General features: G+C 46.5%; 2 protein-coding genes across 5 annotated transcripts in view; one reads left to right on the top strand and one right to left on the bottom strand.

The window, feature by feature from the left end:
- The window catches only part of PAIP2 (poly(A) binding protein interacting protein 2), a 28,528-nt gene extending 20,692 nt beyond the window's left edge, over nt 1-7,836 (top strand). For 2 of the 3 annotated variants that reach the window (XM_037147513.2, XM_037147512.2), the window contains 3 exons: nt 2,145-2,308; nt 3,954-4,133; nt 6,839-7,836. In XM_037147513.2, the coding sequence (XP_037003408.1) occupies nt 2,171-2,308; nt 3,954-4,133; nt 6,839-6,895 (375 nt within the window). In that variant the 5' untranslated portion in view covers nt 2,145-2,170 and the 3' untranslated portion in view covers nt 6,896-7,836. Of the gene's footprint in view, nt 1-1,676; nt 1,800-2,144; nt 2,309-3,953; nt 4,134-6,838 lie in introns of all 3 variants that reach the window. The other variant, XM_053666478.1, reaches the window with a different exon arrangement.
- Nucleotides 5,281-20,350, bottom strand: SLC23A1 (solute carrier family 23 member 1). 2 transcript variants are annotated; one of them, XM_037147515.2, is made up of 16 exons: nt 20,219-20,347; nt 19,150-19,211; nt 18,422-18,556; nt 17,833-17,990; nt 17,004-17,092; nt 16,771-16,838; nt 16,422-16,603; nt 16,169-16,289; nt 15,706-15,862; nt 15,251-15,398; nt 14,610-14,715; nt 14,250-14,379; nt 14,005-14,148; nt 13,426-13,521; nt 10,196-10,445; nt 5,287-6,150 (listed from the first exon to the last, which is right to left on the bottom strand). In XM_037147515.2, exons 1-15 carry the CDS (start codon nt 20,298-20,300, stop codon nt 10,210-10,212), a joined length of 1,914 nt encoding a protein of 637 aa, XP_037003410.2. In that variant the 5' UTR covers nt 20,301-20,347; the 3' UTR covers nt 5,287-6,150; nt 10,196-10,209. The 2 variants fall into 2 exon arrangements, with proteins under 2 accessions (XP_053522452.1, XP_037003410.2); XM_053666477.1 differs by lacking the exon at nt 13,426-13,521 and having other exon boundaries at nt 5,281-6,150; nt 20,219-20,350.
- Between the last annotated feature and the right edge of the window lie 704 nt (nt 20,351-21,054).

Genomic DNA, 21,054 nt, shown 5'->3' with positions numbered 1-21,054 from the left:
GTATGTGTATATATACACACACACGCACACAATAACTAGGGCAGATGTTCTCAGTAATTTATAGTTTGGGAACCTCTTAACTAAAAATGTTCATGCTATTTGTTGTTAGTATTCAAAATTTGTGAAAATACATATGTGTCAGGATAGGGCATCCTACCCTCAGCTTAGAGGCTAAGTTCATATTATATAAAAAAATTTTTTTACCTAGCTTTCATAAAGGTAATCCATAAAAATGGATTTAAAGGGTTAGACAACACTCATAGATCAAGTCTCTCCCTGAACCTTAACCCAAGGGAAAAAACTTTCCACTAGGAGATTTTATTAGCATTTTACCTGATTTTGATAACTTTGGAGTAAGAAGCCTGAAGAAGTTGGGGTTTGTTTGTTTGTTTGTTTGTTTGTTTGTTTTTAACTTTATACTCAGGCATCCTTTGGCACAAGTCACACCACTGTTTGGATTTATGTACAAGTAACTCTTGTTTTATATAAACCCATTTTTAGAATGTTGTAGAAATCCAAATTTAACATTTCTACTTTTAGCCTACAATTATGTCAATTAAATTAGATCAAGTTATCACCTACAGGCATTCCTCAGAAATATTGAAGGTTCAGTTCCAGACCACAATAAAAACAAGTCTTGAAATAGAGCCATTTATAATCCTTTTGCTGGTGGATGGATTGCCTTTGATTTGTAAAAATCACATCTGTGAAGCTTAATAAAATGAGGCATTCCTGTATTGAGTATAAGAAATCAATTAGACCTACTGCAATAGATACTATTTTTACTCCCATAAAGAGGTGAGATGGTAAGGAGATGGTTGTTGTACAAAGAGGCTGGATGCCTGAAACTCATTGTACAATGAAGATACCCAGACATGAACCCACAAATAAGGCAAATACAGCAACCTTTGAACCACACATGGGTTAGAGGCAAAATCCGTGTACTAATTATAGTTGGCCCTCCAACTATATGCAGATTGCCAGCTGTGGAATTGACTCTTGGACAACAGCTTTGAACTGCAGTAAACTGGGCGGGGGGGGGGGGGATATATATATATATGTGTGTAATTTGAACCTGTACAGTTCAAACCCATGTTATTAAGGGAAAACTATCAACTGTAGAGTGGGCTCGGAAGTCCAAGAGATCTAGGGACTGAGGAACTAAAAGGTTATTAAAAAATGTGTTAGTTTTGCCCTGGCTGGTGTGGCTCAGTGGATTGAGTGCTGGCCTGTGAACCATGGGGTTGCTGGTTTAATTCCCATTCAGGGCACATGCCTGGGTTGCAGGCCAGATCCCTAGTTAGAGGTGGACAAGAGGCAATTATACATTGATCTTTCTCTCCTCCTTTCCCCTCTTTCTAAAAATAAGTAGTCTTGCCCTGGCTGGTGTAGCTCAGTGGATTGAGTGTGGGCCTGTGAACCACACAACTGCGGTTCAATTCCCAGTCAGTGCACATGCCTGGGTTGCAGGCCAGTTCCCAGCAGGAGACACACAAGAGGCAACCATACATTGATATTTCTCTACCTCTCTCCTTTACTTCTCCTCCAAAGACAAATAAATAAAATCTTTATAAATAAATAAATATAAAATAAATAAATAAATATAAAAATAAATAAAGTCTTAAAAAAATTAAAGACCTTAATGTGAGAAACAAAACTTTTTTTATTTTTGTTAGTTTTGCCCTGGCTGATATGGCTCAGTGGATTGAGTTCTGGCCCTCGAACCAAAGAGTCACTGGTTCAATTCCCAGTCTAAGACACGTTCCTGGGTTGCTGGCCAGATCCCCAGTAGGGGGCAGGTGAGAGGCAACCACACATTGATGTTTCTTTCCCTCTCTTTCTCCCTCCCTTCCCCTCTGTCTAAAATATATAAATAAAATCTTTTTTAATAAATAATAAAATTGGATGGTGTAGGGACTCCATTTAAACAAACATTTGATTACCTTCACTGACTATTAGCTGATCTAGGTTGTTCTGGGCTATTTCATAAACACTGAAATCATTTGGGGGTAAATGAAGCTTTCCAGTTGTTTGATTTATCGTGTGCATCTAACAACACCTAACTCAGTCTGGTACCTGATGATAATAAATGCTTACTAAGAAAAAATGACTAACTAAATTAACCGTATTGGTTTTCTTTTAAGGTTAAAAACGACAACTAACTCCAACCATGAAAGATCCAAGTCGCAGCAGTACTAGCCCAAGCATCATCAACGAAGATGTGATTATTAATGGTCATTCCCATGAAGATGACAATCCATTTGCAGAGTACATGTGGATGGAAAATGAAGAGGAATTTAACAGACAAGTTAGTTTTTAGTATAAACATGTTCTTTTTTTATACCCCACTACAGCCCTCAAATAATGTAACTAGTTCTTTAAATGTTTTTTATCTGTTCCCTTATCTGTGAAATATGTGGATTTATGTGCCACCACTCCTATATTATTTGGATGCTGATTACTGCCAGGTTAGTGAGTTTTTTTAGGGTTCTACCCAGAGATTCTGATTCAAGTAAACTAGGGCGTAGTTTGGGAAACTTGTTGTTTTTAAAGTTCCCAGATGGTTCCAGTGAGCAATTAGGTTTGGAAACGACTGCATTAGGTTTGGAAACGACTGCATTAATAAAGCAGTATTAATCATATTGCTTTATTGTAGTGAAAGTAAAGAGAATAGGATTCAGAGCAGATGCTCAGAGCTACTAGGGTTAGAGAATTCTCCTATGTTGATAAATACTGTCTTAAGTAGCCAGCTTGATTTTTTTATATCTGATGATGGATATTCAAGAATAAAATAATGTAGTCTTGCCCTGTTGGTGTGGTCCTGCCGGGTGGCTTAGTTGGTTGGAGCATCCTCCCACAGAACGAAAGGTTGCCAGGTTCGATTCCTGGTCAGGGCACATACCTAGGTTGCAGGTTTGGTCCCTGATTGGGGTCCATGTGGAAGGCAGTCAATCAGCATTTCTCTCACATTGATGTTTCTCTTCCCTTCCCTTACTCTCTCTCTCTGGAATCAAAAAATGTGTGTGTGCGCACTTTTTTGTTGTTTTAAAAAGTAGTCACCCTGACTGGTGTGGTTCAGTGGGTTGGGTGTTGTCCTGCAAACCAACTGGATTTGCAGGGACCAAAAGATCCCAGTTAGATTCCTGGTCAGGGCACATGTCTAGGTTGTGGGCCAGGTTCCTGGGTGGGGGTGTGGGGGGGTGAGAGGCAACTGATAAATCAGTGTTTCTGTTTCACATAGACCTTTCTCTCCCTTTGTTTCTCCCTCCCTTCTCCTCTCTCTAAAAATAAATAAATCTCAACAAAACAATGTAGTCTTATTTCACTAAGAATCAGTTGGAGACCTCGCTGGTGTAGCTCAGTGAATTGAACGCAGTCTCTGAACCAGAGGGTCACCATTTCGATTCCCAGTCAGGGCACATGCTTGGGTTGTGGGCCAGGTCCCCAGTTGGGGCCAAGTGAGAGGCAACCACACATTGATGTTTTTCTCCCTCTGTTTCTCCCTCTCTTCCTCTCTCTCTAAAAATAAAATCTTTTTTAAAAAAAGAATTAATTGGAGTTTTGATTGTGTATTTGTAACTACCCTTGTTCTGACCCTACCCTCTAAAGGTGTTTGTGGTGGTTTTTTTCCGGTCATTTTGAGTAGGTTTAGGGTCTATATAGTTGTAAAGTATAAGTAATTCTGACGTGCATTCCTCAATGAGAGCACTCCTTTATTTGTTACTACTCCTTCTCCACCTTCAATGGACAAAACTCTGTTCTTTTAAGATAAGTAAAGACATAGCAAGACCCTAAACAGATCTTCCCACGTGTTAAGGTAAACATTTTTCTTCCTTAGCACAGAAGAGGAAGTATAATATTGTGCTTTTAAATAGTTCAAGATATTTCATGCTCTTCCTAGTGCTATCTTACCAAGTATGCTATAAATTCTCCTTTATTTATTATAAATCCAGATAGAAGAGGAGTTATGGGAAGAGGAATTTATTGAACGCTGTTTCCAAGAAATGCTGGAAGAGGAAGAAGAACATGAGTGGTTTATTCCAGCTCGAGATCTTCCACAAACTATGGACCAGATCCAAGACCAATTTAATGACCTTGTTATCAGTGATGGCTCTTCTCTGGAAGATCTTGTGGTAAAAAGCTATTTTTCATCTTTTTAGAACCTAGCTCATCTTTTCCGTAAGTGGAAAAGCCAGCAACCATCTGTTTAAGAAGAGCTCTACATCTCTTCCCCTTCTAAAATTGCACTGCTTTTTACTATGGAAGCAGAGGCCTCTCAGTTTCACTTATGACATGGAGTGACTTCTGGCAACACTATGGAGTTAGTCTGAGACTACTAACAGACTTCTTGCCACTGCTTTTAGTTTTGATAACTGTTGCCATGGGATGTGTAAATGACTTAAAGCAAATCCAAAAGAAGTATACAGTGTGTTCGTGTGACCTGCCTATATAGAAGTACCTTGATGGAGAGGTTTTGCTGTTTAAGTTTGTCTTAAAAGTTTGATGAAATTCACAAATTTTTACCTGAAACGTAAAATTTTGGAGATTCCCCCCCCCCCCAATTCAGGGACTCCAGGATTTTCATTGAATTAACCCTGCCTCCTTTTGGAACTGTGATTTAATAAGGACATCTATTAAGCCCTTGGCAGAAAAGAGCATAAAAATGCTTATTTGCGTCCTTAGTTATTCTCAATGTCTCATTGCTGATGGTATATTTGTAGTAAAAGTATTTTTAGGAATTGTCATAACTAGGCATCAATACTAGAATAGAACTTAATGAGTTCTTCACTAAAAATAAGGTAAAATAATTTCAAGTCAGAAAGTTAACCTTTCTGTCCTCATTGATAATCTCTATTTGCTTCTATAAGGTCTCCGAAATTTACCCCTATATTCTGAAGTATTTCTTGCAACTGTCTTCTCTTCACTGTGCTGTAACTTCCTAACCTGGCTGTGCATCATAATTACTTACGAAGTATTAAAAACAAGACACAAAGTCCTCAGCTACATCCCAGAATTGCGGAATCAATCATCTAAGCATGTTTATTTTTAAAAAGCACTCTGAGCCCTGGCTGGTGGCTCACTGAATTGAGTGCTGACCTGCAAACCAAAGGGTCGCCGGTTCCATTCCCAGTCAGGGCATATGCCTGGGTTGCAGGCCAGGTCTGCAGTATGGGGCGCAAGAGAGGCAACTACACATTGATGTTTCTTTCCCTCTCCTTCTTCCCCTTCCCTTCCCCTCTCTCTAAAAGTAAATATATTTTTTAAAAGTCACTTTTTAAAAATCACTCTTTAGAAGATAACTACCAACCTCCCCTATCAGCTATTTGGAAACCATTCTTCTAAAGGGCTGTATAGAGAACACTGAAATTTGAATTTTGGTATAGTCTTTATTACAGTAAATGACCCAATTGAGGAGGTTTGTGATCTGAATAGTCTATTGGGATATGCTTGCTTATGCTACCTTAGTCACTCCAGAAATAACCCTGGTTGCTCTGGTGAGCTAAGCCCTTTGCGGGTATGATGTATAACTTTAATCTGGAACCAGTAGAAATCCATTGTCTAGAAACTGGTTTGTTCAATTTGATTGAGGTTGCTTATGCCAAAAGATTGCACATTCAAGAACACTGCTTTTTATTTAGACCTCACACTTTTATATTATATATATTTCCCTTGAGAGAAGGAAGACTATGTCCCATGCAAGGAAATGGTTGTATATAAATTATGAAACTAAGATTAAATTATTGCTCCAACATGTTTAATGTGCTTTAGTCTTAAAGTAAGTGACATAGGGGGCTTAGAATCAGTATAAAAGCCTTCCAGCGTGCCTATATGTTAGGCCCTGGAATTCATTCTGGTTTCTCTTCGTCTTTTTCAACTTCCGTTCCAAGATGTGGTAGAGGAAATGTTCTAGGCATTCCCTATATGCTGACACATCTGCTTAGGAAAGTAAAGATGTAGAGATGTGAAATAATGGTACAAGTCTCTAAGGCTCTCAGAGATTTTGGCACATTCTTCCCCTAATTCAAAAATGGAGTCCCGGAGAGAGTGACTTTGCCAGCCTCACATGGGAAGTTACTTAGGTGCATAGCTGGAATTCCAGTTTAGGTCTTCTGACTCCCCGTGTAGTTTTCCTGTTATATACCATGCTTCCTGTGGGAATTAGAATAAAGCAATTGTAGAAAGACAACTCCACATTTTCAGTGACTATCATAAAGTAAAATTAATCTATAAACAATTCCCCAATCATTTTAATCATTTCAACACTTGTTTAATATTCTTATGTGAAGGCCCCGTCTGGTGTGGCTCAGTGACTGAGTGCCAGCCTGTGAACCAAAGGGTCTCCAGTTCAATACCCAGTCAGGGCACATGCCCAGGTTTCGGGCCAGGTCCCAGGAAGAGGGAGAGAGTGAGAGGCAACCACACATTGGTGTTTCCCTCCTTCTCTTTCTCCCTTTCTCGATGCCTAAAAATAAATAAAATCTTTAAAATATATTTTTTTACAAGAAAGTTTAAAGAGAGTCGAATATAGTTGAACAGAATTCCGTGTTCTGTGATACTTAGTTTATGTGAGGTTAGTGGGTATCTAGTTATACTTAAACAAATTTAATTTCCATTCCTACTTTAGAAGGTTGATAAAATTTGATAATAATGCATATACCTTACATTTGGTTCCTGCCTTCCCAGCCATAGATTTTTGGGGTTAAGTTTATTGATCTCAGTTCTTGCTTTTGTTTAATATTTTCTGGAAGGTGTTTTGCATGTAGATCTGGGTTGAATGCTTCTGAGTATATGAAGCCATCTGTTAATGAACTTGCTTTTTTATGTACTTATTTTCCAGGTCAAGAGCAATCTGAATCCAAATGCAAAGGAGTTTGTTCCTGGGGTGAAGTACTAAAATATTTGAGTAGACGGGGCCCTCTTTTGGTGGATGTAGCACAATTTCCACACTGTGAAGGCAGTATTAGAAGACTTAATTGTAAAAGCTCTCTTGTCACTGTGTTACACTTATGCATTGCCAAAGTTTTGTTAGTCTTGCATGCTTAATAAAAGTGCTGAGACTGTTATTAAGTAAAAAGCTGTCAAACATTTACTGAAAAACAGATTGGCCCCATGGCTTGATGTGAAGACAGCAAGGAAAGAAGCACCAGTCAAGTTGTAACAAAGCAACAGATTAAATAACCTTTAATTTAGTGAATTGTCTTTTTTTTTTTTTTTTTTTTTTTTTGAGAATAAACTGGTCCCTTAGGATTAACTAAAACACTTGTTACTGTCTGAGCCTTTCTTAAGTGAGTACATTTAAATTAAATTCTAGTTGCTAAGCAAATTTCTCAGTTCAGACTTAAATTTGTATTTGTTCCAGTCAAAAAGAATCTTCTGAGGAAGGTTGTTCATTTGAAATGATTCATTGTAGACACATCTGTCTTCAGTTCCTGAGGTAGTGATCAGATTAAAACTAGTGTTGGCTTTTGTGGTATGTTATCATGTCAAAATATATCTGAGGAAGTATGCAATTTGAGAGCTGCATCTCCTGCAATCCTCATTGTAGCTATGCCTTTGTAAAGTCTAACATTTGACCAACCCTTAATCCAATTGAACAAAGAAATTGTAACATGATTTGAGTGGTGCTTTTCCTTGCTTTGTTAACCATCACTACAATAGTCTGCAGCACAACTTTTCTTTTAACTAAGCTAGAACAGTTTTGGCTTCTTAAACTTCATATTTGGGTAGGTTAAGCTGCCATACGTGTTCAGTGTGAATAGTGTTTAAGTTGAAAATATTGTAAAAAAATTATATTTTTTCAAAAATATTTAAAAAAATAAATAATAGTAGAACTAAGCTGATGGTTGTGTTTCTTGGTACTGAACGCAGACTTTCCAGTGGTGATACTCACTTAGTTGCGGGCTCAGTCCCTCAGGATAACCCTGCTGGCAAGATTTGCTGAGAGAAGAGACTAGACTATTAAATCCCATTGTGTCAGACATCTTGCTGTGTAAGTATCTGTCTAAAGTACAACAGTAAAATAAAGCCCAAAGCCCCTTCTGCAGGCCACACTCTCAGGCTACAGTGTCAGGACAATTGTAGGATATCCATGTTGAGAAACTTGACCTGACTCAACTGTAACCTTCATTGGCTTCTTCCCTTCACAAACCATTGCTGGTCTCACTGGAGTGGTTTGCTATTTTGATTCACATAGATGTTCTGCTTTTTCCCTCTCACAAGCTTATTTATAATATGTTTATGGCAAAATTTTTTTTAGAGAGGAGGGAAGGGAGGGAGAAAGAAGGAGAGAAACACCAATGTGTGGTTGCCTCTAGCACGCCCCCCACTACAACCTAGGCATGTGCCCTGACTGGGAATTGAACCATCACACCACACCAACTAGGGCTGTTTATGGCAAATCTTAATTTAGGATAGTCTGTCAATCAACTAGCAATTTCCTGGTTTTGCATACTGGTTTTACATACAATTCTTCCTCATGGCTTTACTCAGTTGTTAGTTAATAATGTCCTCTGTGCTTTTCTTGAGCTTGCTGGGCTCAGAATTAAGAAAGCAATGTAATCCGTTCAGGCTCAGATTCTCCCTGGGAGATCGCTGGGTGTAAGCACCCGTGCACCAGTGGCTTTTAGTAGCTATTGTAACAAACTAATAATCAGGTAGGTTTTTAAAGAAACACTGAAGCAGAGATGATCCTGCGTGGTTCTTGTTCTTTTTGCAGCCATGATACAACCAGTCCTTTCTGTTATCTAAGAGCTCGGTGCCACAAGTAGCACCACTAGCTTATAGATCCTTTCTTTCTCGGGGCAGAAATATTTCCACATCCTGCCAGATGATCATAATGCAGTATTCTTGGAGATTATAAATTTAGGCATTGTAAACTAATGATTAAGAGCAAAGACCAGTCCTGGCTGGTGTGGCTCAGTTAGTTGATTGAGTGCCGGCCTGTGAACTGAAAGGTCCCAAGTTCAGTTCCAAGTCAGGGCATACGTCCTGGGTTGCGGGCCAGGTTTCCCAGTGGAGGGCATGTGAAAGGCAATGTATCAAACCAGTCAATGTTTCTCATGCATCAGTGTTTTGTCCCTCTCTTTCTTCCTTTTCCCTCTCTAAACAAATAAAATCTTTAAAAGAGAGAGCATACACTAGGCAGTCTTCCTGTGAATCCAGCGGTCTTGGGCAAGGCACTCGACCTTTCTGTGATAGCTTCTGCCTCTTTAAAACGGTAGTAATAACAGTATTTATCTCAGGATTGTGTGATTAGTTAATATACATCAAGCACTTAAGACAGTCTCTGGCACATAGAAAATTCTATTTAAATTATTGTTATTATGCCCTGGCTGGTGTGGCTCAGTGGACTGAGTGCCGGCCTGTGAACCAAACAGTCACTGGTTCAATTCCCAATCAGGGCACATCCCTGGGTTGTGGGCCAGGTCCCCAGTGGTGGGTGTACAAGAGGCAATCACATATTGGTGTTTCCCTTTCTTTCTCTCTCCCTCCCCCTCTAAAAATAAGTAAATGGTTGTTATTACTATTAAGTAGTCATCTAGGCTAAGCTCTCATTTTGTTGGAAATTTTCTTAGGGAACGTGTACATTAAAACTACTTTGATGTTTAATTATTTAGAGAGTCGGGTATCTGCATTACAGGTAGAGATGGGAAGTTTTAGAGGAGCACCACTACTTCATTTTGAAGTCCTGGGGACAGATGATCAGCCAGGGTAACTAAAGGAAGTCATCCTAGCTTTTTTATGACCATTATTAAAACAAGGCACATAAGAGGATTTTTCTGGTTCTTGTGCTATATCATTTCTCAACCTTTTCCATGTCACAAAGTGTTATTTGCTTAGCATACTGGAGTTCAGAGATGAGGCTGGCTGCTGATGGCTGGAGTGACGTCACTTGGCTTCCAGTTGACCCAGCTTCTGCCCAGGTACCCAGAAGGCTGAAGGGGTATTTCAGCATACTTGTAACCTCTTAGTAGCCCACACCAGTTGGGAAGTTCCATTCTCACTATAAAATGCTTAAGTAATTGCACTTAAAATCTCTACATTGACTTTTTACCCAGTGTACCTTCCCCTTGAGGACACCCAAATAGGCCACAAAAATGGAAACCAAGTAGTTTGGTGTTTCTTTGGTTAAAGCAGAAGAATATGATTTTTCAACCCTCTCACCAAAGCCATAGACTAACACATCCTACCTTACCTGAGAGTAATTTTTCAGACTTTGGTGCAGACAGGCTCAGTTTCTCTATTTTCTGGAACTGGAAGCTGGTCCTTTGATCTTGAAGAAAATCCTTTGAAGACCGGGCAGATAGGGATGTATTTCAGAAAGGCAAACCTTTTTACTACGTTCATTCCAATAGGGAAGTCATAGCTCTGGAGACTGGCAGACGTGTCACTGTTGGCATGGGCCCCAGCTTTCCACTGTATCAGCCCTCGTTCTTCTGGGCTCCCTGCAAAAGGACAGTGGGGTCACTTACAAGGGCCAGCCACTGTCAGCCACCTCCCCTTCCCATGTAGTTCTGAAGCAGACTTCAGGAGTGAGTGTCTTGATCTCAAGTATCCTTGGTTCTAAAAAGGGTTGAATCGATAATTTTTCAGCTCCTGACTTGACCAGAGTTCTAGGGAACCCTAAAGGATACAGGTTGTAATTAGTGTCTGTTGTATATCTGTAGTGTGCCAGGTTTTGTGCTGAGTGCTTTAGTTTCATTTGTGCTTATATTTCTTCAAAATATCCCTGAAGGCACTATTACACAAAATTTTATCATGAAGAAACTGGCAAAAGTTTAAGTAATTGTCATCCTACATCATTTTTTTTAACTTACTTATATATCTTTAGAGAGGAAGGGAAGGAGAGAGGGAGAGAATATCAATGCCTTTCATGGGTCCCCTGCTGGGAACTGGCCTGCAACCCAGGCATGTGCCCTGGCTGGGAATTGAACCACAATCCTCTGGTTCACAGGCCCACGCTCAATCCACTGAGCTACACCAGCCAGGTCTGTCATCCTACATCTTGAATATGAGGTGAATGTATCCTAGGCTGTTGGAGACCAAAAAGTACCTAGACTCTGCTGCAGGGTCAGGTTGGTGTGTATCGAAACACTATAATCAGTATTAATATGATTTTGTATTTGGAAAATAAACTCCTGTTTCTGTAATGCAACCTCAGAAAGTCAAGCTAAGTACTATATTTTTCAGACTGTAAGACACACCTCCCCCCCCCCCCCCCCCCAGTTTGGAAGGAATAATGGTGGTTAATGGTGCAGTTGAGTTCTGTTTACATTTACATTGGTGAAATATTATTTATGTTACTAAATACCACATTTTTTGCTTCAAAAATTTTTTTTCTATTTTCCTCTAAAACCTATATGCATCTTATGGTCCAAAAAATACAGTAAAATTTTTGGTGGTGGTGGTGGTAGGGATTTTTTACAACTATGGGAATTTGCCCTACAGAGTGGCAGAGGGGTGCATGAGCTCTCTGAGGTTTTCACAAGGCAGCTGGTTGATGAAAACTGGCACAGTGTAAATCTGCTGGTAAGAGTGAGATTTCCATATGCTGGCAGTCCAACCTGAAAACCCCATGAGCAGGGCAAATGAAAAGAGTCCCAGAGTCAGAAGAGAGGGCACTGAGGGAGAGCTGGGGTCTTCAGGGAAGACTACCTGGAGGAGGCACTCAGTTGGGCCTGGCTGCACAGGTGGGCAAAGTGGAAGGGAAGAGCTGTGGGTGCGGCACACGGCTCTGTTGTCTGATCGCCTCCCTCACCACTGCCAGAACACAACAGCTGGCCCGGAGTTCCCTCACCTACGTCTCATATCCCTCCCTGCCTGCAAGTCCTCTGCTTCTCCAAGTCCCTTTCATTCTAAGCCCCACCAGTCTCATCCAGAAAGCCCTTCAATGACTCCAGCCTAATCCTATTGACCTTGCTGCTTTAAGCTCAGTTTTACTTTCTGTCTTGTGCTGGGAGCTCCTCAAAAGAGACTTAAACACTTTTTCTTTGGCATATCCCTTTAAGTGTCTAACCAAAGGCCAAGCTGGTAAGCTCCTCTAGCATTTTGTGAACTAAATTGACTGCCCCTCTAAGGTTGGGTTATGGATGGAAGGGTAAAGAGAAAGAGCAAATGCAAAGTGATATATATCAGCAGTGTTCCCATCCCACAAAAGAAAGCTAGTAAGGACTTGAGTTCTGAGCTGGCAAGACCTGAGTTGGAATCCAGATTGTATGGCCTTAGGCAAGTGATTTCACCACTCTGAGCTTCAGCTTCCTCACCGGTATGTATTGAAGGACTGTTGAAGATGATGTGGCATAATACATGATCCCCTGGCAAGGGCGGTTGCTGATGGACAGTTGGATTGGAGGATGGGGATGTGAGGAACTCCACGAGGCAGTCTGGTGAGCTTAATTCAGCTACCCAAGTCACACAGAAGCCCCTCAGTTTATAGCTGCACACCTGATGCCCTCCATGTCCCCAGGCATTGAGGCTGCAGATTTTCTCCCCAGCCCAGCTGCCTCTAAATGGGAGGTGGGTACCATGATCCAAGGGAGAGCTGCTACCAAGAGCTCCCTCATTATCCGATGCTGTCTAAAACCCCTAAAAGTGCCAGGGAGTCTTTGGCTCTTCCTTGCCCACACTTCAACCCACCAGCTGTGCGTCGCCAGACTCAACTCATACCTTGAGAGTGAGGGAAAAGCAAGTGGGGTCTGCAGCCCTGTTGAAGCTGTCAAGTGGTAGGAGATAGAGGGCCATCCTGTTACTCCCATGTCTAATCTCCCAGCAGTGATGCTGCCTTTACTCCAGTCCCCATGGGGCTTTTCCAGATCTTCCAGTCCCCCTGAAATCCTCCAGCAAAAGTCGTGTGGTGAAATGGCCGGGACATAGGCCATAGATTGCATCAAATAGACTTTGTTGATATCTCAGATTTTCAAAATCAGTGGGGGAGACTTTTAGTTTTTATATACTCGCTGGGCACATAAATGCGGTCCAGGGAGGTTCTAAGTATCCACAATCCCTACAAAAAGCCCTAATAGCAAAGAGAAAAGTTAGGGGTCTTCCAGCCACCGTTGCAGTTTGCTGGCGTATTTAGAGTGGGTTTTGCAAATAAACTGGTGCTGCATTTCTATCTGTCCTAAAAAAGCAAAAAGCACCCGAAGGGTAACCCTCACCCTGGTTGCTGTCAAGAAATGAAGAGACGAGAGCCCTGGAATTAACTCTCCCAGCCCTGCCCTTGTCAAGACCTGTGAGGCATGTCTGTGCCGGTCTGTGGTCTCTCCCTCCAACCAGAGGGAGCTCCACCAGCCCATCTGTTCCTGCTTCTTCCTGCCTACAAGGCTTACATCATTGGACCAGGTCACAGCTCCAGTTCAGGGGCCATCTGTTGGAGTGCAAATGAGCCCAGCCTTGTTCTGTTTTCCTCCCAGGGCTGACCCATACCTGGCACTGTGTTGTCCAGTATGAAAGCAAGGCACCCACCCACGAACATCTCCGTGGTCAGCAGCACAGTCAGAATCTGGTCCGCTTCAGAACTGCCTGTGGGATAGGCCAGGGGCTAATGGGTATCATGACCCGACCTGGAGAACAGACCTCAGGGACTTTTTGGGCAGCCTGACCTCCTTCAGCAGGCTGAAGCTGGAACCACACAAACCCCGACCTTCAAGCCTGTCTGCACCTCTGCTTCTCCCACCCTTGGATTCACTTTGCAGTTTTGCTAGTCGCTACTTCTTGTCTCAGGACAAATCATTTTAAGTCTCACTTCCCTCCTCTGTGACACGGAGATGATAACAGTATCTCATGGATTGTGAAAATTAAATGAGCATATGTAAAGCTCAATACCTGTCCACAGAAAGTGTCTTAGTAAAGGACACCTGTTAATTAATTAGCTTCTCAGCTGCTGATTAGCATCTAGAGTCCAGCGGATTTGTTGCTGTAGCTGCGTGGAGCCTTCGAGGGAGGGAACTGTGCTCAGAGGTTGGCCCTCCACACCTCCCCCCTCCCCCAGTGACATTCAGGCACCTGTATTGATGGCGCCAGGGTTAGACTCCAGGTAATTTGGCAGTGTAAGCCCGAAGAACATGGAAAATCCAAGCACGAAGAGGTTGCGGGAGGAGTTCATGTCCACGAACTGCAGGTTGGACAGCCCCACGGCGGTGATCATGCCTGAGGGCGCAGGAGAACCTCTGAAGGCCCGTGCGGGCCGGGGGCGCTCCACCAGCCGCCACTGCGCTGCCACCTGGGATCCACGTGCGCGCAACACTCACCGAAGAGGGTGCAGAACATGCCACCCAGGATGGGGTCAGGGAGCGAAGCAAAGAGGGCTGTGAATTTGCCAATGGTCCCCAGAACCAGCATGATGCCCGCACCATACTGCACCACACGCCGGCTGCCCACCTGCCAGGGAGTCAGAGGGTGGGGCTATGTAATCCACGGGTGAGTTCCAGGGCAGAGCATGGTGGGCAGGGCCTGTGATAAGAGCTGGGCACAGATGCCTCAGGGCTTCATACAGCTCAGGGTCTTTCAAAGACTGCCTGGGGCTAGGCCAAGGTGGAGACCGGCTCGGGGAGAGGCCTGTGGCAAACCGAGTGGGTGGAGCTCTGTGCTGCTCTTGTTCAGCAAAGTACCTTGGTAATCCCCAGCACGCCAATGTTGGGGCTGGATGAGGTGGACCCGTTGCCTGTGCCCAACAGCCCTGCGATAATGCAGCAGATGCCTTCGGTGAAGATTCCCCTGTAAAGAAATGGGGAGTGGGGGGGGTGGTTTTGTCCAAGCTCTGCCCCACTACCCTGGCTGGATGCTCGCCTTCTGTGGAAGCTGCCAACTATCTGTAGTAGACTCCCCACTCCAGGCCAAAGGTAGGTGTGGGAGCCAGGAGCTCTGGTCTGAGCACTAGTCCCAGCACTCTGGCACTTAGTCCCTTAGGCAATTCTGGGTTTTAATTTCCTCACCTGTAAAATGGGCATAATAAGGGTACCTGTCTCACAGAATCATTGGTGGAATGCATAAAAACACTCACCGCAAGGGCTAGGCAGGCACATGGAAGTTTGTCAATGACTGTAGTATCCCTTGAATTCATTATCTTGACTCCTCACAAATACTCAGAGTAAGAAATGAGAACATCCATCCCATTTCATAAAAAGAATGAAATCCGGAGAGTATCAGTGACCTGCCCAGTGTACACTTTTGGGACTCAACCCTGTTACTACGTTTGCTTCCTGAGTGGCCTCAGAAGGGATCAGATATTGGGGAGAGCAAATGGGCATACCTATTGATAGCATGTACCGGAGGGGGTGGTGCACCAGCCAGGCGGGCACAAGCATAGTAATCGCCAATGGATTCAATGATACCCGCCAATGTGGCACTGAACATTCCCAGGACAGCAGCTGCAGTCACTGTAGGCAGTCCCCACTGACCTGGGTTGAGGGGAGGCAAGGGGATGAATGCAGTGGGTGGGTTAGGAAGTAGACTAGGTGGTTGGGGGGTGAGGGTAAAGGGATCTCAAACTGGAGTAGAAGCTGCAGAGGGATGGGAGCTTATGTGGGATCTCTCAGAGTCACAAAGCTCTGCAGGAAGACTTCATCTGAGTTAAACCATTCTGCCTGGCACACAGTATATGTGTGGCTAATGCTAGTTTTATCATCAGCTGGATTGGGATAAATCAGCAGGGGCCTAATAGATGGTCTGAGTTGAAGGCAGAGGGGCCCAAGTGGGGTTGCTCACAGGGGTAGGGGATTCGGATCCAGGGTGCAATAGACATGATGTTCCCTCGGGCATCCGTTCGTGCCTGGAAGCCATAGGCTGTAGGGTCTGTGGGCAGCACGTCTGTCAGGGTCAGGACGTAGCAGAGCAACCACATGGTCATAATGGCCAGCACAATCTGAAGTGGGGAAGGATGAGTCGCACTCTGAGGGCCCTAGAGCCCTAGAGGTCTTGTTCCAAGCTAACCAGCCTCTACCTCAGCCCTAGCCCTAGCCCCAACCCCAGCTTTTGCCCCGGCCCTAGATCCCAGCCCCCATCACCTGCTCCAGTCCCTGTCTGGGACCTAGTCTTTGCTCTAGCTCTAGTTCCCCTGCTATTCCAGCCCTTGTCCCCTACTTTGGCCCTGGACACGAATCCAGCCCCACCCCAGTCCCAGCCCCAGCCCCACCCCAGTCCCAGCACCAGCTGCCTGTCAATTCCTCACAGGAAACATCTTGAAAATCTGGATGCGGAAGAGAGTGAAGCCTTTGCCCCAGCGGTAGCCAGGCAGCAGGAAGGTGAGGTTGCGCAGATACTGGGAGAAGAGGATGATCAGGAGAATGGAGCTGGGGGCAGAGACACAAGGAAGAGATGGCTTGTAGGACAGGTTTGGGACAGGAGACTGGACTAAGGGAGAAGGAAATGTAGGGGGCAAATGGGCTGGGGCTGGAGAAGGATCCGTCCCGGTGTCTGCTCACCAAGCTGAGATGCCCCAGTGCGAACCAGCCCGGTCACCAGCAGCTTGGAAGACAGAGAGGCCGATAAGGGAGATGGTGGGGGTGACTGTGAGAGGCCCGATGTAGCTGAGCAGGGCTCCAGGCAGCCCCATCAACCCAATCACCACTTCCACTATGCTGGACACCATGATTGCACCTTGAACCTAGAAGAGCAAAGGTCAGCTCTAAGTTACTATGTAGAAGCCATGACCTCTACATTTTTTTTAAAAAAAAAAAGGCCTCTGGGCTATCTCCTAATTCAGCAGTAGCCCTTACTCCCATCTAGCCCCCCCTCAGGTCCAGGTCCCTTCTACTCCACGAGGGAACCCACCTCTCGTATTCGTGGTTGCCAGATATGAGAGGTGTTCAGGGGCAGACTCCAGTTACCATAGATCTCCTCTGGGGGCAGAGAGAGGGACGAACACAGGTGAACAGGGAACAGAGACATAGGGAGAGAAGGTGCTGCCATGAATGCATCCCGGTGTCTGAACTTGGGACAGTCACCCAGACCTCCGGGCTTCTAGTTCCCTCACTCTCCAACACAGGCCCCAGCAGTGTGCTCACCTTCTGGGGGACATTGCCATCTCTCCAGGGCCAGGATGGCTTTGGCTGGGATCAGAAATGCAAGGGCACTAGCCTGGAACAGCGGCAGCCTGGAAGGAGAAGCACGGAACAGCAGGAGTGAGGGACGGTGGGCGCAGGGACATAAAGACAGGGGAGAGGGACACAAAAGAGAAAGAGGGAGAAAAAGTCACACAAAGGTACACAGGCAGAGGGACAAGGGGGCATCGCAGAGGGCAGTCACCGAGACCCCAGGCAGGACTCTATTATAACATCTTGGGAAACCAAGGAGGAAAACAAATGGAGCCCTGGCCCACAACCCATCCCCTTTCCTTCTCAGCACCAGTTCCCGCACTGTGAGGGGCCACATGCCTAGAAGGGGACGGCTTAGTTCTTGCATCCAAGTTCCACTCACACCCTTCCTCCCTCCTCTCACCACACAAACAGCCATGCTTTGGCCACCTGAACCTAGGGCTGTGGCAGGGGGGTCGGCCCCCCAGGAAGACAGACTATTGAAGAGGCCTGCACAGGCCTTTGAAGCGGGGAAGCAGGTGGTGCTCTTTACCCTGAATAGGGCTTAACCAGCTTGGTGGGCAGGCACCAGGACTGATCCTTGCCCAGGTAAGGCACATCCCCTTAAAAACACAGACTCCTAGTCCTCGAGGAGTGTCAGGTGCCCGTGTAGGACCCCAGCTGCCTGGCTGTAAGGCTGTGCTTGGGAGAAGCAGCAGCAGGTGGGGGCAGATCCAGGTCTCTTTGTGCCAGGAGTCCTCCGAGAGAGACCACCCGCTTGTGCTGCGTGTCTGTGGGGGGGGGAAGTGGGGCAGCTCACCGGATACCCAGTATGGTCTGGATGAAGGTGGTGATGCCCACGCAGGTGAAGATGGTGCCAATGAGCTGGCTGACCACATGCTGGTCACGGCCCACGCACAGCGCCTCAGCCAGGAGGAAGGGCACAGCGATGGTGCCGCTGAAGCACGTCAGGTAATGCTAGGGGGCGAGGGGTCGTGCATGAGGCCCACAGGGCTTAGAGGGAAACAGGGACCCTAACAGTTTTCAAGCCAGCCTCAGTGGGCCTGAAGCTGTCCGCCCTAGGAAACATACCCACCCGGAATGGCCACTCCCACAGGGAGCTCCCAGAGGGCCGCTGCTCACCTATGGCGATTCCTAATCTGCCCCCAAGTCATTCATTCCTGCCTCTTCTGTGCACCAGACCCTCTTCCCTATCACTGACACTGCACCTGGCAGGTGACGCTTGCTCCAAGGAGAAGGCGGATGTTAATCCTCTCTTGAGCACCATAAGCCTCTTCCCCACCCCTGCTTGATGACAGTCACTGTTGCTGACCTTAGGTTTCTCTCCCTGTTACCCAAGATAACTGGGAGCCGGGGGGGGGGGGAGAGACCTGTCGAGGGAAACCCACCTGGAAGCCGAGCAGGATGCACAGGTACCAGGGCGGCACATCCTCGATCTTGTACAACATGTCGAACTTGGGTTCTGTGGGGAGGGACACAGTGGGGTCCCTCGTGGAGGTCCCTGCTGGGCCCAGGTCCTCGTGCTGGGGACAGCAGAGAGCAGTAATTCAGGGTGGAGAGGAGGACACTGGCAAAGTCAGTTCTGCCCCAGAGTCAATCAGGTGCCTAAGTGGCCTGTCAGCTCCTCAGAATCGGGTCTGAGCCTGGGGTCCTCCCCTCCGTCCCAGCCCATCTACCCAGCTGTCCCTGGGCCTGACTACTAGGCCCCACCTCACATTGCTTTGTGTGGGCCGAGTCCACTGCACAGGCTCCCGGGACCCAGGCCTTCCAGCACAGGGAAAGGGCCCCTAAGTCAGATGTCCTGGGGCCAAGAGGGCTGGAGACCGGACAGGCCCTTTGGGGCCCAACCTGGCCCCACCTCTGCCCTTTGGAGGTCCTTGGGATGTCACTTTGGGGTGGGGGTAGGTTGTGCCCCTACTGGCCCTCCAGCTGAAGTCTTTTTCACCCCCACTGCCACCCCCACCCTATCCCCCAATTGCCATGCTGAGCCTATGACAATGGCTGGATCAAGTTTATCAGAAGCTTTGCCTCCGCCCTCCCAGGCAGAAGGCCTGTGCAGTCCCTCCGACCCCCACCTCACCCTGCCGCTTCCCGGCTCTCACCCATCCCCCAGCACCTGTGTCTGGCCCTCACGTTCCTCCTGGGCCCTCATCTTTGGGACACAGGTATGAGCAGCTCCTGAGGAGAAGAAGGGATGGCCATAGAAAGGCCAAGGAGGACTTTACTCCACATATCAGACATTGTTCAAAGTAAATCTGTAACCAGATCCCCAGCTCCGATCAAGATTGCGAAAGCAGGACCCATGTGGAGGTAATGTATTAACTCCGGTCACAGGGAGTGGCAAAGGCTTCCTAAGCCTCTCCCACATTCACCGCCCGCACCAAAGCCTGGACACGAGACCTGTTCTTGTTTTTCAAGGAGCCAGATTGGGGGTGAGGCATGGACAGTTTGGAAATTTACCAAGCTCTGGATGAAGCGACAGGAAAAGGAGTAGAAACAGCCATTATTGTGTTACCATCTGAATATTAATAACAAGTTAATCATTGTCATCATAACCACTGTCATTATTGAGGAATGACTGTGTGCCAGGCAACACCTGTGTGTTGTGTTCAAGCCCAGGTGCTAGGCAGTGCTAACCTCTTTTACAGCTCAGGAAACAAATTAAGAGATGTGATCTGACCAAGGCCACAAAGGTACCAAGATTATAGAAAACAACTGCTAAAATTTGGGCTGGCCTGAACTCCCACATTTACGCTGTATCGAACACGATGAAACAGTACCCTCCCCACCACCGCTGCTCACCCCTCAGGGTCACCGGGGCATACCACAGAAGGAGCTGCCAAGGCCAGCCCTGCCTTGCCTGTGCCCCCCAAGTCAGGACCCAAAATGCAGTTCCAAAAGTATTACGAATTTTAAGACAGCAATAGCAGAGCATTAGACAGTCCGGAGCTTTTCTAAGCACCGGGCCGTGTGAGTGCAAGCCGCCACCCAGGACCCGAAGCCAGCCCTGGGCCCAGCCAGTCTTTCCTTCCTGGCAGATCCAGCCCAGCCTGGCCGTGGGGACTGGAGTTGGCTGAGCGGGACCTGGTGTCTGAGAGGCTAAGGCCCCCAGCTGGTGGGGTCTAGGCCTGAGCTTCTGCTCTCCACAGTGCTGCCCAGCCCCAGCCCTCCTAGGGCCCACCTACTTCTGGTTTGCTGTGCCCATGGCCAGACCCGGCCCTGAGGGCTCACAGGCAGCACCGCTCTCCAGCTGGGAAGCAGCTTCATGATGCAGCCCCGAGTCCGTCCTGGGTCTGTCCAGCCTCTGGGCTGTTCCTCCGTCCAACTGGCCTTTCCTCTCCCTTCTTGGCTTCTGCTCCCAGGTTCCTAAAGTCGTCTGACCAGTTTGAAGCTTCAGAGCTGCTCCTCAGTGCTTTCCTTACCACCCTCTCCTCCCCGGTACTCCCCAGGGGGCTGTGGAGGCAGAGCCCTGCCTCTCCCTGTCCTCTAGACAATTCAACCACACAGACAAGGCCTTGAAATTATGTAGGGTCTCAGATACAGTCACACCAAGGACTCATGACACCTGGACTCAGACCCCACATAAACACAGGGCACATCACAGGCTCCCAGCTCCACGCCTAATATGACTCGGCGGTTCCTTGGGCCACGCTCCCATCCTGGTGCCCAGGGGCTCTCTTCTCAGAGGAGGCTCAGGGATGAGGAGGCTCAGGCAGGTGGGGGACAGGTGATAAATGGTGGGGGTCTGGGCTGCCGTGTAGCTCAGGGAAGCTGGAGAGTCAGGGCGTGCTTGGTGTGCTCCTGTTCCTCCAGCAATGACTTTTGCACATCCCCCAAATCTGTGTGTCCTCCCAACCATTCCACTGCTCAGCCTGGGATGTGTCCTGAGCCTCTTCTGTTGTCTAAGCCTTGGTTTCTGCATCTGTCGCCTGGGGATTAGTGTCTATTCTGTCCACCTCCCAGGGCTTTGGAAGATCAGAGACATACTCACTAAGGAAACTGTAAGCTGTAATATCATTAC

The sequence above is a fragment of the Artibeus jamaicensis genome, unplaced genomic scaffold (genome assembly GCF_021234435.1).
Source record: "Artibeus jamaicensis isolate MK-2021 breed Jamaican fruit bat unplaced genomic scaffold, CSHL_Jam_final contig_456, whole genome shotgun sequence".
NCBI lineage: Eukaryota > Metazoa > Chordata > Mammalia > Chiroptera > Phyllostomidae > Artibeus > Artibeus jamaicensis.
Note: the sequence above shows the minus strand (reverse complement) of the source record. Positions and strands in the feature narration are given on the sequence as shown.